Source organism: Alligator sinensis, unplaced genomic scaffold, assembly GCF_000455745.1.
Source record: "Alligator sinensis unplaced genomic scaffold, ASM45574v1 scaffold167_1, whole genome shotgun sequence".
Lineage (NCBI taxonomy): Eukaryota > Metazoa > Chordata > Crocodylia > Alligatoridae > Alligator > Alligator sinensis.
Window position 1 is genome coordinate 187,667 of NW_005843015.1, and position 16,256 is coordinate 203,922.

The 16,256-nt window shown below is 54.5% G+C and overlaps 1 protein-coding gene across 1 annotated transcript in view; it reads left to right on the forward strand.

Moving 5' to 3' along the window:
• The window catches only part of CLCN7 (chloride voltage-gated channel 7), a 50,035-nt gene extending 40,421 nt beyond the window's left edge, over positions 1-9,614 (forward strand). The window contains exons 23-24 of the mRNA XM_025193093.1: positions 121-201; positions 325-9,614. Of these exons, the coding sequence (XP_025048878.1) occupies positions 121-201; positions 325-411 (168 nt within the window). The 3' untranslated portion in view covers positions 412-9,614. The remainder of the gene's footprint in view (positions 1-120; positions 202-324) is intronic.
• Positions 9,615-16,256: the final 6,642 nt, after the last annotated feature.

Genomic DNA, 16,256 nt, shown 5'->3' on the forward strand with positions numbered 1-16,256 from the left:
ACCCAAGATCTAGGCACACTGGGGTCTTTGCTCCCTGATCATCCTCCCTGATGGCACCAGCATTCCCCGCTCGCACTACCTCAGGATGTTCTGACTGCCAGGCTTTACTGTGAATTGCAGGAGGCGTCTCTTCCGAGAGTGTTCAAGCTGTTTCGGGCCCTGGGCCTGCGGCACTTGGTGGTAGTGGACAATCGCAATGAGGTGAGTGCATGGTGGGCAAGACTAAGCTCTGCTGTGGGCTCTATGCTGCTGTGCCTCTCTGAAGGTCTGACAGTGCCAAGCTAGCTGTGGCTCTTAGGCATCTTTGTGGCTTCCTTTCTGCAGGTGGTCGGGATGGTAACCAGGAAGGATCTCGCTAGATATAGACTAGGCAAAGAGGGCCTGGAAGAGCTGTCCCTGGCACAGACGTGACACTCCGGTGGCACTACCCATTGGAAATGCTTGCCGGCGTCCTGGTGTCCCCAGTGCTCTGAGATTGAAGTCCTGTTTCCTTGGAAGTGATGGAGGGAACCAGTCCCTGCAGGCTGCTGTGTCCAGAGGTTACTTGGCACAGAAACCCAGCCCCTGACTCTTTTGTTCATAGCTGTATTCCTGTTTTTTAATGGTTTTCTTTCCTCTGTGCCTTCTGGGCCTTACTACCCACCGCCGTTCTCTGTTTGCCCCAAGGGATCAGATATCAGTAAGTTCCCATATGCCTCCTCTGTGCTGATGTCAGGCTGGAGAACACTGGTGTATGAGAGAGCCAGGCAGAGCAACCTAGAGCTTTGGAGAGCACCACTAGGCTACGGACAGTAACACCCTGCAGCAGCCCAGCCCATTGCAGCCCCTCTTTGCTGGGCTTTGGAAAGCAAAGCCAGGGTGTTGTGAACCAATCTGCAGCCTCTGCTGCCTCTGGGTCACCTCTGTGCTGTACCTCTTCTACCCAGGACTTGGCTATGGGCCTGCTTTGCACTGCCACTGCCATATGTCTCCAAGCCATGACCTTGCAAAGCAGAGCTCCCAAGGTCTGGTTCAGCTGCTGGGCTGCCTTTGAATCCCATTGGCTAAGGGAGACACATCCCTCAATTTCACAGCCTTAGATGTCCAGTCAGGCAGGTCACCTGGTCCTTGTTACACAGTACAGGCACCTCAGAACAGGCTGTATCCATGTGCTTGTGGGGGGCTAGCCTGGGAAGACACTTTGCTGGGTCAGCCTCTTCTGTGTCCTGTGGCCAGGATCTGCTCTGATGGCCAAACAGCTGGCACCACCCTGCTGCAGCTGCTCAGGAGCAGCTTGCACAGAGCCACAACTCCTCTCTGCCTGCACTGTGGGGCCTGGCAGGCTGCTGAGCCCCTTTTCCCATGCCTGCTCTTCCCTGTCACTTCACGTGGGTGGCTCACAGAGGGTGCCTGCTGGAAAGCTGAAAGCAGAGGCTGAGCATCCTTGCACCCAGGGCAGAGGGTGTGGGCAAGTGTGTGGCAAAGACAGTTCCCAGGAAGCAGTAAGGATGCAGTTCTCTTTGGACACAGGGCAGTTGCCCACTGCACAAACTTAGGACAAAAACCTCGAACGCTAGTCGGACACAGAGAGCCAGGGAGCCTCAGCCTGTTCCCCATGGGTCCTGTGCTCTGAGGGTGGGGGATGTGGCATAGAGCTTTGGTCAAGCTCCCTAAGGAGTTTATGCCATTGTCTGCAGGAAGCCAGCTCCTGCCATAATGCTGCAGGGAAACATAGCTCTAGCCCAGTTCAGCTGCCCTGGAGATGGGCCCCCATAGGGGAGGGGTAAGGAGGGAGTTACAGGCAGAGGGAGCGGGCTCCTTAGGAACACAGCAACTCCAGTACTCTGTCTCTGCTCTGGGGAAAGTGGCAGCCTCCAGCATGAACTTGCTCCCACTTGGATCTCACTGGTTCTGCTTCATGCCTGGCTGGGGTGCCCAACTTCTGACCACCTGATGTCCCTGTGGCCCACATAGCAAAAGCCAGGGCCTGAATGCCTCCCACATAGCAAGAGCCAGGGCCCAGCAGGCAGGGGAGGGGCTGAAACCAGCTGCACTGGGAGAAATAAAATTGCTGGAACCAGAGGTTGCAGCTGGACCTGCTGTTCCTCTTGGGACATGGCCCAGGTGGAGAGCTGATGGGGCTCAATGCCCAGCTCCTGGGGCAGCATGCAGGGATGGAGAGATGGTGAGGATTCCTAGGGACTAGTGTAAATTCAGACCTGGCTCAGCTTGGCCACCATCAGCCAAGGGGAAAGGCCAGGCCAGAGTGTTTCTAGCTGGGCTGCTGCACAGGCCATGCTGTGTTCCAGGGCTCTGGCGGCTGTGGGTGCAATGGGTACTGCCAGCAGGGCAGCCTGGCAATCTGAGCCACCTCCTTCACCCACCCCTACTCATTGTCTCCCAAGTTCCCTGTGCCCTGGCTCTGCCAGTGGGTTACTCAGCCAGGCCCTCACTGCCTGTGCCAGTGCTGTGGAGGGTAATGAACTCCAAAAATGGCCTAACTTGAATTCTGGAGACTTTGACCTAAAAATGCCCTTTGTGCAGCCACCAAACCTCCAGGACTTGGCATCTTTGGCCTTTGCACCTCAAAACAAAGTACAGGCAGCTGCTGATGGAACTCATTGCCAAGTGTATGCAGGGGAGGGAGAAGTACACAAGACCTGGCTTTAGGACTTCAGCCAGGCACCATCATCTGGACAGTGTTTTGGGCACAGAGGACACAATGCCCACTGGTTCCCTTGTGCCCTGGTAGAGCTGTTACAAATCTGCCCTGATGGGGATGTGCTGCTCTGGTAGCTCGCTTGGGGCAGTCTTGGGGGGGGGGAAGGCAAAGCCCAAGGCAGCCTCCAAGTCACCAGAGCCAGGTGCCCATGTTGCCATGTGCTTTCTCTGTCCTGCTGGCTGTCTGCACCTAGGAGTTCAGAAACTGTGCAGCCCCTGTGCATCATGTGCTAAGGCAGCAGGTCACCCTGTAGGAAGGGCTGAGGGGGGTCCCTCTGGTGACTGAAATACCAGCCCCATGTGGGGGTTTGGACTGTTGCTGGTGGACAAGTGTTTTTTAATTGTGCTAGAGCTGCAGCTGTGCTAACGGCTATGATGATGTGAACCTGGTGGGGAAGAGGTCTGCACTGCTAAGTCTAGCAGGTTCTTGGGCTCATGCTCCCTGGGTTGCAGGTGTAAACTGGGCAGCAGCTGAGCACACATTGTCTCCCCTCTGCTCCAGATCCTGAGGCCTTCAGCCTGCTGACTTGCATGTGCAACTGGCTCTTGCACAAATGTGCAGTGACCTGGAGACGCTTCCTGCGAGCTCCTCAGCTAAGCATGCTTCTCAGCCAAGCATGTACCTGCAGCCCCCAAGGCAGGGCTGGGCTCCTCACAGTGGGAGGCAGAGCAGAGTCCTGTGAGGCTGTAGTATTAAGCCAGGCCCCCACCCCTCCCCTCTTCACTTCAAATTCTCATCCTTCGGTAGCTGCATTTTTAAGTGGTTGCAAAACCCAGACGTCTATTTTGGAAGCCGTGAGATTTTCTACGGAGCGTGTGAGACGGGAGATATTTTTGTGCTGAATAAAGCCTGTTTCTACTTTCATGCAGGTATTGGCTGCTTTCTCTGCTATGAAGGCACCTGTAGCTAGGCCTAGCCCAGGCTGTGATGCTCCTAATCTGGCTTGTCTGGGTCTAGGCAAAATGGGAGGCAGGTGCCTGCTGGGGAGGTGCTGGGAGGGGAGTTGGTCCTGCCACCAGCCCCAAGTGGCGTCTGTGTTCACAGGCAGTGTTTTGGCCTTAGCCTCTGCCACTGATGGCCTGGGAGCCACTAGGGCTGAGGGCTACATCCTTATGCAGGGAGCCAGTGATATGGCCTGCCCTGCTCCTGTCTCTTGCTCCCAGCTGAGGCAGAGCTGGATGAGAGAGGAAACCAGATGGTGAGCACCACCCTAGCCCTCGCATCCCACCATTGTTTAGTTCCAGCAGGCACGGGACCATGCTAGCAGCTGCTGCATGGTTGCTCTGGAAAGCCAGGGGGTCACTACTCTGCCACGTGTCCCAGAGACACTGAGCTTCACCATCTCTGTGTACCCAGTAGAGCAAGGAGGGTGCAGGCTGGAGGGAGCCAACAGGCCCCAGTGTGGGGCACAGGTCAGTGTAACCCCAGGCCAGCAACTGAGGCTAACCTGCACCATCCCCTCTCTGTGCCCAGCTCAACATCCGGTGCAGCAAGGCATTGCCATTTGTAAAGTCCATTGAGATGCAGAGCTCTTCTGCCAAAATGTCACTGCAGCATTTTGCCCCACTTCCTGCTGGTACCTGTGGGTCAGAGATTCTGTCACAGGGCACCAAGGCATACAAGTGCTGCTTTCCTGCTTAACTGGCAGCGGGCATGAGGTTGGGGCCCAATCACCACTGTTGCTAGGCACAGCCTGCTGCCCTCAAAGGCTTCATCACTGAAGCTATAGATTGAGGCTCCAGCCTTCCTGGAGCAGTTACAGAGGAAATTTAAGACCTAGGCCTGACTAAGGCTGCCCCAACTGGCCAAGAGAGACTCCTCCCTGGGCCATGGCACTGAAGCTTGGAGCTGGCAAGAGATTCTCACAACTGAAATGAATGACAGGAACAGCCACAGTGCCAGCTGCTGCTGCTGATTGCCTCTGGCCTCTTCTTGCCCAGCACAAACTGGCTGGTTGTTCTTCCCTTCCCTTTGCTGGCTTCCGTCCTTCCTTTCATCTGCTCTTGAAGTAAGCCCCCTCCTTAGTAAAAGCAAAGAGGCCCACTGTCTCTGGACTTGCTCACTCTGGGGAGGTCTGTCTTCCTGGCCACATGGCTCCAGTCAGCTTTTGGGTGCAGAGCCTGTCTGTGCCCAGAACAAGTACCCCAGTTGCCAGCCTTGGTTGGTCCTTACCTGCAAACAAGATGAGTAATATGCCTGCCCTGAAAACTGCCAAGTGTGGCAGGGGGGTGGTTTGAACATGACAGTTGTTCCATGGGCTGACTTGCTGCTGGCAGGGAAGCATCTGACTGATGCCTTTCAGCCTGCTGCCTTAAGCCTACCCTGTGGGGCCTGCATGGTGAGTAACAGGGAGCTCTGCTCCTGTTTGCTACCTTGGCAGACGTAGCTGGAAGCACATGGTGTGGGCATCCGATGCCCCTTGGTCTTGCTGTCTCTGCCTCTTGTGTCTGTTCTTCCCCTGGCCCTCCCTTGACCCTTTGCATTTCTTTCCCAAGTGTGGTCAGATGAGCAGGCTGCCCTGCTGGCCATTCCCTGGTGGCTTTGCTGCCTGCTGAAAGGGTCCACACTGGAAAAATGAATGCTTGCCATTCACCTGTGAGCACTAACACCTGCAATGTTAACAGGAGTGGCAGTGGTGGGAGCAGTTATGCTGAGGCATGGTTCAGGCTGCCAGTCCGTACAATGGATGCCACTGCATTCATCCTGCTTGGGCCATGGAAGAACTGGTCACAACTGGGAGGCATAGACACTTACTTAAAAGCCAGAGGACACAGGCCCTGACTCCCCTGTGCAGCCTCCTGACCCATTTGTGGTGCCCGAGCTGCCTGGCAACAGGCCTTCTGTGGCCTCATGTCTATGTGTATAGTGCCAAGCATGTGTGCCACAAGAGGCTAACCTGCACCCAACCCAGTACCCTCCTGCCAACCTGTCTGATGGGTTTCTAAAGGCCACTCTGGCTTTGGGGTGGTGTGCTGAGTCCAGCCATCTCTGCCCTGCCTGAGCACAGCAGATTGCACCATAGCTGCAAGCAGCTGCTTGCAGCTTGAGGCAAAATAATTGTTGCTCTTTGGCCCCATCCTGCCTTCCCCAGGAGGTGTTTGGGAAGGGCTATGGCTGCTGCCCCTGAGCACGCTTACAGGCACCTGCTACTGCATGCAGTTGCGACAAGACTTCACAGCAGGTCCCAGCAGTCAGCCCCTGCTCCCCCAGCTCCACTCCCAACACTCTTCCGGCTGCAGCTGCTATCTCCTGGCCCTAGTCAGGCACTCCCACCCTCCAGGGGCAGGTGCTATGTGTGCACTTCTCCCAGCAGCCAGTGCTGTGCAGCTTCATAGAATATTTTTTGCAATTGTAGAGTAAGAGCCTAGCTGTAATCCATGAGTGGAGCATGAGTGCATATAGCTCTGTGCAGGGGGTTCTTGGTTTGTCAGCACAGCATCCCCCCTGCATACCCTGCCCTGCTGGCTGGTTCACTCTTACCACAGGGAGGCTCTCCCTAAGGGCAGCCCTCAGTGTCTCTGCTGAGGTTGCCCATTGGAGAAGACCCTCACAATAAGACAACTGTATAGCATGGAGCTGAAGCCTCTAAGCTCCTCATGTATCAGGGGCAAAAAAGCCATTAAAAGGGAGCAAGTTTTGCATTCTTGATGTGTGACACACTAGTCCCCTACAGCTGCTAGCATACCTTTCTGCCTTGTGCCACCCAGTGACATCCAGCAACCTCATACTTTGTCTACCAAGGCAGGTAGTGAAGCCAACCAGCTGGGCCTGTCTGTGGCTAACACAGGCAAGTTCAGCCCTGTGTTCACATGTGCATATGTCTACACACAACAACCCTAATGCAAGTGCCTTGCTCTTTAAGGGGACAGCTCCCACTGACCAGGATCCATTCCCTGGAAGCTGGTCCCCCCTATCTTATGCCATCCCCTGCCCTCCCTCCCCACCTGGTATAGGAACTGCCACCTTGTACATTCCCCACCCAGCACATCCTGCTCTCTGCCCTACCAACAGCAGCATGAATCCAGATCCCATACCTGCACCCTCCTTGCCTGCCACCCCCCCACAGCCCTGCTCCCACAAGCACAGACCTGCTCACCTCTTGCACCCATCCCCCTTCACCTCTGCCCTTGTAGTGTCTCCCATTCCAAGAGTCATACCCACACTTCCCTCAGCCCCTTCTCTTGCTGTCTCTGGAACATTTCCTTCAGCTCTAGGAAGTTCACAGTCACCTGTAATGCCTTCACTACTTCCCCTGCCCCTGAGCTGTCCCCAGCCCTGGAGTCCTACATCTGAGGATGCCCTCTTGCAGGGAGGCCTCTCCTCAGCTTTTTTTCCTGGGTGGAGGCTTTGGGCTTCTCTTCTGCTGCTCCTGATGCTTCCAAGCCTCCTCCTTCCCCATCTCTGCTTCTTGCTAAAGCAGCTTGTACCTGCCTTCCAAGCAATGCAGCATAGAAAAATGGGGTTGGAAGGACCCTCAGGAGATCACATCTAGTTCAGGCCCCTGCCTGATGCAGGAGCATGCTTGACTATGCCACCCCAGATAACGGTCTGTCTAACCTAGTCTTAAATCTGTGCAACCAACACAATGACCAGACACAGTGCCCAAAAACACCAAGAACACCCCAACCTGCCACAGGTAAAGCAGGGATACAAGGGCACTGTCAGTGTCCTACTACTGCAAAGACAGGACATAATTGTTAAATTCACTCAAGACTAGAGGCGGCAAAACCTCACAGCCCATACCAGTCTGACCTAGGGGAAAATTTCCTTTCTGATCCTAAATGTGGCAATCAGTCTGACCCTTAGTCCTGCCTGCCAGCCCCCCACGCTCATGGTGATGCCTGATGCGTTCTCTGCTTCTCTGTGCTCACCTCACTCAGGTCTGCTCCCTTCACCCTCCATGCTGAAGCCTAGCTGACCAGCCAGTAGCTCATCCACTCCTTACCTCAACAGTCCTGGGCCAGTTTGCCATGGTTGGGACTCAGGTTACACCAAGTGCATTCTCTGTTGCTGAGTCCCCCTGTGCCACCCCATGGTCTCCCAGCATGGCCTGTGGCTTCCTCCCCATACCCTGAAATTCCGCTTCCCCAGGACATCCACTACTCAGCAGCAGTGGCTTCCAACACTTTGTAGCCCTCTCCTCCCTGGATGAACTGGTTGCTTACCTCCATGTTCCATGCTCCTCTCTCTCCTTCCCATTTCCAGGTCCCTCTTGTTGGCCCAAGCCCAGAGTCACTCCAGCATCTGGATCTTGCACTTGCTCTCACTGGTCAGGGTGCTTCAGAGACTGAGACTTGCTAGGCAAAGAGGAGTCTCCCAGGAGCAAGATCTGATCAAAGCCCCAAGGATTTGCAGTGGGGCAGTGGAGAGAGGCCCTGGAACTTGGTTTACCTCAAAGCAACTCCAGAGTTTGTCATGCCCTGCTCCACTGCCCTCCCTCCCTCCCCCCAAGCACAAGCACAAAAGTTTCCCCTCCACTCTCATCCCTCCATGTGGCCCCTCTTCTCTATATCCTGCCTATCCCTTTAATGCTCATACCTTCCCCCTGCTCCCCCACCCCCACCATGTTCTTTTCTGTACTCTCCCCCTTTTCTCTGGCTCCTTCTCACAAGTTAAGCATGCTGGAGTGTCTTGACCCCTTTGGCCTTCCATCAGCCCCGATCTCCCTTTCATCTCTCAGCACATTGAACATACTGTCTGCCACCCCTGCCTGGAGTTCTTTCCTCTGACTCCCTTCCAGACCTGCTCCCATGAGGTTTCTGGCCTTTGCACTCAGCTGAGGCTGATCCTGCCAGGGCTGGTCCCTGTGGGCCTGTTCTCAGACCACACTCCCATCTTCCCTGCCCTGCAGCTGCCTTCAACCCAGCTGCTCTTGGAATATTGCCCTTTTTGTGCATCCATGACCATTCTCCTGCCAAGCAGCCTTCCCATCTCAGCTCTCCCTTCCTCTGCAAAGAGCTCACAGGGGTCCAGCCTTGGCCCCCTTCTCTTACCTTAGGCTGATCTCACCCCTGAACACAAATGCAGCTCCCTTGTTTCTTCTGTTGCCTTGCAGAGACTCCATCTGCTCTGGACAAAGCAAAGTTCTTAAACAGCCTCTAGCATCTCCCAGAGGGTGCCTAGCAATCAGCTATACCTAAGGCTGTCCCTAGTGGGGGGCGAATCGGAGCAACCTCCCTGGGCCCTGTGCTTTGGGGGCCCCACAGAGGTGAATGGAGTGGCCGCAGCTGCAATTTAGCCCACCCACTTGCCAGGTGGGTCGGACGGCTCTTTGCTTGTTCCGGCCGGAAGTTCTGGCTGCAATGTCCCGCCGTGTCCGTTGTGCTGGGGCTTTTGCTTCCTGGCGTAAGTGTGCCGTGGGATGGGGAGGGGGACCCTGTGCATGCTGCTTTGCCCTGGGCCTGCTGGGATCATGTCTGGCTACCAGAGTTCTTCATCTCTCCCCACCCTGAACTTTCTACTCCCTCCTTTCCCAGTCATATACTACCACCATCCTGCCACTCAGGCCCATATACTTAATGCCACCTTTTCTTGGCCTCTCCCTAGAAGCCAGGCTAGGTCTAGCTGTCTTTGGCCTTTCTGCACTTCCCAGCAGACTTGGAGAGCCAGCTGGCCTGTAAAGTGTAGTCCATCGCAGGGGGAGGCAGGTCCCTCTCTGGCTCAATTTGGGATGATCACATCAATCCCAAGAGCAACGGGAGATGGGCCCTGGCAGCTCTGCTGCCTGTGTGCTAGGGCCCAGCACAATCTGTGTGAGGGTGCAGCTGCAGCCTGTGGTGGGGGAGGGAAGGAGGGTCCAGTGAGTAGCAGCCTAGTGAATGTTCCCAGAGCATCCCCTCCCAGGGCATCCACAGAGATAGTGGTAGCACATACCCTGCACAACCCAACCCTGGGAAGCACCGGGGGGGGGGGGGGGGGGCCTCATTTCCCTGTCCTTCTTGGGGGGATGCTCTATTCCATTCACTTCTTTGCACTTTGAGAGAAGTGAACCTGACCCACAACCCTGCAAAATCCTACCAGCAAAGGCCCTGCCTGCCCCTGGCCTATAGCGGGTCTGGATTCCAGCAGTTACACAGTGACTTGAGCATGGTAGTGACACATCTGTGCCTGCAATCACCAGCTTCTCAGGGCACTCTGGCTAACTGTGCTGTGTGCGACAGCCCCAGGGGAGGTGGGCACAGACCTAGCTAGCAAGCAGCAGTCTCCAGGCAGTCCTGCACCTGCTCCAATGACCCCACAAAAGGCACTCTGTTACTGCAGGGGCCTACACTGAGGCTATACCCTGCAAAGATGTGGGATTCAGAAAGGTGTCTGGGGGGACTTCAAGCAGCTGGGCCAGGAGTGGGACAAGCAAGCCAGAATGTGCAAGTGGCCCAGTGTGGCTTAGCTCCCAATGCCCTGGGCACAGGGATGCTCACTGGGTACTAACACTGCAGGCCAGCTAATGCAGGGCAAAGCTGAATAGCAACGCAGCCTCGTCAGCTTTGCAAATAGAGACACTGGCCCTTCACTCTCAGAGCGGTATCCAGTACACAGCACAAAGCGGTTTGTGGGGGGAGGGGGAAAAGGAGAACAAGCGTTTATCACTCATAAACAGCATCTGAGATTCCTCTGCTGCCAGGTGTTGCTGGAGTTCTCCATATACCATGCTCCACAAGCTCTGGGGAATGGCTGGCAGAAGGGCACACCACAGGGCTGGACTGGACTGGGGGCAGCCATCCTGCACAGCCCTTTGATGCCAGCCTCTCTGTGCATAGCCGTTGGCTTTCACTTTCTGGCACTGGGCTGTAGGAGGGCATCTGTCCAGCCCACCATGTCCCTTCACCCAGCTGAAATGTTCTGGCAATGGCTCTCCCTCACTCTTTGGCATCCAAGCCAGGGGCAGAGCAGGGCATCTCCTCCACTCCCCTGTGAGTAGAGTAGAGTAGAGAACAGAAAAGGTGATGTGGCTTCATGCTGGCTCTACCCAGGTGGGAACTGCATGCTGTGGCAAAAGCACACTGAGCACAAATCACCAGCTCAGCTGATCTGGAAACAGGGCATTTGAGATAGGAAGTATTCCAAGTCTCTGACTGGCATTTCTCACTAGGCATTGACCACAGTTGTCAGAAGGAAAGTCCATTTGAGCCCATCCGGCTGCCTTAGTAACTCATACCAGTTTCTACAGTAAACAGCACACAAGGGAAGGGTGTGACTAGCAACATATCCAGCTGCCTTTGACCTCAGCCTGAATGGCCTGGTCCTAGTTATCTGGATCAATTGGGGACAGCCTTTGGCATGAGCCCAGAGCAGCGCTTGAATCCACATCCTGAGGAGCTGTAGCAAGACACCTTTACAGCAACATGTCCACACTCCATACTGTGCCAAACTCCTAGGTACCAGGGGAGGGAGAACCTCCAGTACTGACAGTCCCTCAGGGAACAGAGCAGAATGCAACATTTCTCCAGAACTAAACAGCACTTTAGCATCAGATCCAACAGTCCCTCCTGGACATGGATGCAGAGCTGGCCTTAGAAAATGGTATACTGGGCAAACTTGTATTTCGGTACCCCTTCTCCCTCATGCCTCCCTGCCCTGGTGCCCACCCCCTCCACCATGCAGTATCCCCCAAAGTCACTGGCATTGAATGTGTGGGCGGTGTGTAGGGGGTGAGAGGGTGGGCTTGGCATGGGGTGGGGTGGCAGGCAGGGCTGTCCGCACAGGAAGCCCAGCTCCAGTGGCAGAATGCCACTTATATATATCTATCCCAGGTCAAATTAGCCAAAACTAATTCCACATCCAAGAGTCCAGAACCATAAGTGGCCCTACTACTTGCAAACATCCTCCACCCTCACCTGGGCCTTCAGATGTTTCCAAATCCTTTGGTGGGCATCCTACTTTTTTTTTGTTTGCCCTTAGCTATAAGGCCCTTGGAGCAAGCTAGGGAGGAGACTCCCATTTCCACAAAGTGGACTTAGAGCTGCTACACCTCGGTGGCTACTGAACCATGCCAGAAGAGTAGTTCTTCCCAGGTGCGCTTTAGGAAAACTGCCTTTATGGACACAGATACATGGTATTTCCTCTGCCAGGTTAAGAACAGGCACTACACCTGATCTGAGCCCACCAGCCACCCACACTCGCATCCTTAGTAGTTGTGGGTGGCTGCACTTTGGCCTTCAGCCCCAGCAGGTCAGTGATGGTGAAGGCTTCGGCATGCATACCAGGGCCAAACAGACACAGTGTCTTCTTGCTGGGTACCTGTCTTTAACCCAGCTCTCATCACCCTCCTCCTGGCCCATCTTGCTGCCAGGCAGTGCTCACCACTGCCACTACCCAGGGGGGTTTTAATCCCACTGCCCTGGGCCAGCAGCTCCAATCAGCTCTGGATGTGGCAAGGGGAAGCAGGCCCTGCTGTACAGCTAGGGGGGCCATCATAGAAGACATTCTGGTTTTCTGCTACTCTGTTCTCTCTTGATACGAAACCGGATGCCTTTATGTCCTCCATTTTTTCTCTTCAAGATCCCAAATCCCATGATGGCTCCTGCCTGGCACAAGCAGAGAAGTAGGGCAGGGCATGTGTGTGGCACCCCCCTGACCACAGCGCCCTGGGCAGTTGCCCATGCTACCCACCCCTAAGACCAACTCAGCATGGATGCATTCTGGCTTCATTGCACTCACAACAATCCAAACCTTATGTTTTGAATCCGTTCTTCCAACAGAACAGGCCCTGGGCTACCTAGATTTTATGCCTTGGGGATGTCATTCCGATTTAGTGCCACTAAGACAGGAAATCTTCTAACAGCTTTGTTCATGATATTGCTGGGTATTTATCACTCTAGTTACCTGCCCAGTGACTCTCCTGTTCTCCTGTAGCCCCACAGACTGCCCAAGCCGTGTGCACAGGATCAGCCATGGGATGAAGTTTTGGTCTGTGTCAGCCACCTGTCACCCACTGTGATCTTGTGGCCTGACCTACATGGTGCACCCCAGAGAACCTTATGCATCAAGCCATGTAACCTGGGCTCTCCCTCCCTACCAGCAGGCTATTGTTTGAAGTCCGTGACAGTTACACCTAATCCACGTGCACTGTCCCACAGGGCGCCCTGTGTTAGCATGCAGCCCTGCTAGCTGCACAGATCCCTCATTAGTGAATACACAATCATTTGTGCCATTATCAGTGTGTGAGCCTGCATGTTTCTGGCTCCTCCAGGGTTTGAAAGGAGCTGGTTAAGCTGAGGCCCCTCTGTCCCTCCAGGGCAGGGGTGGGCAATTATTTTGACTGGAGGGCCACTTAACAAGTTTGGGAGGGTTATCAAGGGCCACACACACAAAATCTTTCAGAAGGTATCATTTTAACTAATTATAGATAAAAACAAACAAACAATAGACTAAAAATCAAACATCTACTGTAACATTTTAAAATATTTAAAAATATTTTTAGTCCTGATTTATGTTTTTTTAATAGTGTATATAGAGGCAATTACATAATATCTCAAAATAAAGTCTTACTCTTGTATATTGTGTGTGCGGAGAAGTGGGAGTGAGTGTGGGGGTGTGAATGTGTGGTGTGTGAAGGGATGTGGGGGGGGTGCATGTGTGTGGGGGGGCTGTTCATAGATTCATAGATTGTTAGGGGCTGGAAGGGACCTTGCAGATCATCGGGTCCAGCCCCACTGCTCTAGGCAGGAAGACAACTGGGGGTCAAATGAACCCAGCAAGGTGACTGTCTAGTCTCCTCTTGAAAACCTCCAGGGTAGGCGACTGCACCACCTCTGGAGGGAGTTTATTCTATAGTCTGGACACCCTGACTGTGAAGGAGTTTTTCCTGGTATTAAGCCTGAAGCGGCCTTCCAGGAGTTTATATCCATTGGTCTTGGTCTTCCCCGGGGGTGCCCTAGTGAACAGTTCTTCACAGAGCTCCTGATGCACTCCTCTGATATAGCGATAAGCCGCTATCAAGTCCCCTCTCAACCTTCTCTTCTTTAGGCTAAAGAGGCCCAGGTCCCTCAGCCTTTCTTTGTATGGCTTGGCTTGCAAGTCCCTACTCCTTTGGGTGGCTCTTTTCTGGACCCTCTCAAGTTTTTCCACGTCCTTATTGAAGTGCGGTGCCCAGAACTGGACGCAGTACTCCAAGTGTGGTCTCACCAGTACTGAGTACAGAGGGAGTATCACTTCCTTAGTTTTACACAAGATGCATCGGTTGATGCATGCCAGCGTTATTTGCCCTGCTGACCACTGCCTCACACTAACAGCTCATATTCATGTGATGATCAATCATTACTCCTAGGTCCCTTTTTGGCTGCAGTGCTAGGTCCCAGGAGCAGGCGGAGAGGGGGAGGGAAGGATGAGGGGAGGGCAGGGGGTTTGCACAGAAGAGCTTGCCTGAGTGGAGTGGTGAAGGTATGGTTCCCCCCCACCCCCATCTGGCCCACAGATGTCTCCACAGTGCTCCACATTGGGCCAAACCCTGCCAGCATCCAACCAATGCAGCCTGCACTGTGCTCCCACCCACATCCACCCTGCACCTGCTGACAGCACTGCCCTGGCCCTGGCCCTGGCCAGTGTGCACACCTTCCCAGCCAGGGGACTGCCTTCCACCCACTTGACTGTCTACAGGTAGCTGCTCTTCATGCCAGATGGCCAAGTGAGTGGAAGGTGGCCAGGAACTGGAGCTGGAGCCCTGCACACTGTGGTAGGAGCCGCCCAGCTGTAGCTTCCCCCCACACCCGACCTGGCTGGGCATGTAGTGTCCGATATGCATCGCCATGGCCACTGCCGCTTCCCCATGCTACCTTCTGCCTTGGGGGTGGAGGTGGGGAGCTGAGCAGTACCTGTGCGGCCACCAGGAAGCTGTGCCAAATCCAGCCTGCATGTTGTATTTTACCCACCCCTGCTCCACAGTGAAATACACCCTGCAACCAACTGTCTTGTCCTGATTCTAAAATGCACTGGCTTTGCCTTTCATCTCATTAGGCCTCAATGCTTTTCTGCCTGCTCTGAATGGAAACAGTGTAATCACCACAACAGGTATGTAGCTGCATGATGGATGGTGAGCAGGGCAGTTAGACTTGCAGCTGCCCTTTCTTGCTGCCCTTCCCCAGTGGAGAGATGATTTGTCTGTCACGAACCTACTGACTCTGTGGCTAAAGCGGGAACTAGGAGGAATTTTCCTACAGATAAGAGTCCTGTGGAGAGGAAAGGTTTGCTTAGAAGACAAATGACTGTTTATTGTTCTTCTTAATCACTGCCACTTGGTGTTTGCTCCCAGAAATTCCTCTAATTCACCATCTCCCTCTCTCCTTCCCACCTTTCTGCTCTGGCATTTTCTCCTGGTCTCTCTGCAGTGTTTTCTCCCAACAGGCAGCAGAAACTGCCTGCCTCCCCACTGACCCAAGCAGGCTTGGACGACATCAGCTCCTGAGACTTGGCAGGGAGTCGTCCTGGAGAGGTCAGAGATAAACCCCAAGGCCTCTGTCACAGAGGCAGGTTGGAGGCAGGGAGGGGAGGTTGGGGTCAGGGCTATACACCAGCAAACAGGCCAGTCACTGGGGAGACTGATGGGTGCCCTGGCTGTTCTTCTCACAGCAGGAGGGTGATAAGTGAAACCCAAGGATCCATATGGTAAGCAAGTGCCCACTCTCCCCCAAACCCATACATGTGGTCACAGCCACTCTCTCACCACCAAGGACCTCACTTCACTCTCATATTTAATGCTCCTCCCAGTCCCTTGCTGCCTCTCCTCCTCTGCTCTCCATTTGACACCTTCACCCTGACTGCCTCTGCTGCCAATGCCTGTTGCTTTACCAGAAGCCTCAGGCCCTCCACTGCAACCTGCTCTTCACAGCAGTGAATTCGCCTGCCAGCACCTGCTCCACTCCATCTGTATTTCTCCCACTGATCCAGGTTATGTGATTAAGGGGCCAGCCTAGGATTACTATATGTCTGGGTTTTCCCAGACATGTCCTCTTTTTGGATCCTTTTAGGGGCAGCAGGCAGCTGCATGGCCAACCCTTGCTCCAGGGGCAGGGCAGCCAGATGCTGCAGGGCTGGGGGAGCAGGGAGCTGTGGGTTGGGAGTGAGAAGCACTGTCAGTGCTGGGGAGGCTGTGGTTTGGGAGTGAAGGGCAGCAGGGGGGCAGGGAACTGAGGGTCAGGAGTGCGAGGTGCTGGCAGTGTCAGGGGTCTGGCGTGTCAGGAGTGAGGGGCACCAGCATGGTCTGGGGGTGGGGTACTGTGGGTTGGGAGTGAAAGGCAGAAGCAGGGCTAGGGTGTTGTGGCTTGGGAGTGAGGGGCAGGGCACTGGCATATCACTGCTCCCCAGAATCATACTACTGTCCCTCTCCCCAACAGGTGTCCTCTTTTTTTAAACTGGAAATATGGTAATCTTAGGCTAGCTCTGGAATACCTCTAATATGCAATGAGCTCTGCTGCCTTCCCTGAGAATCTCCCCATGAACAGAGCTGGCTTCTGAGAATGAGCGTTCTTAGGATCCAGCCCTTCTACCCTGAGTCCTGCGGTGGAAGGCATGTATCTTCTTTTATGCTGTCCTCTTCTGTTTGCTATCTTCAGTGCTGCAG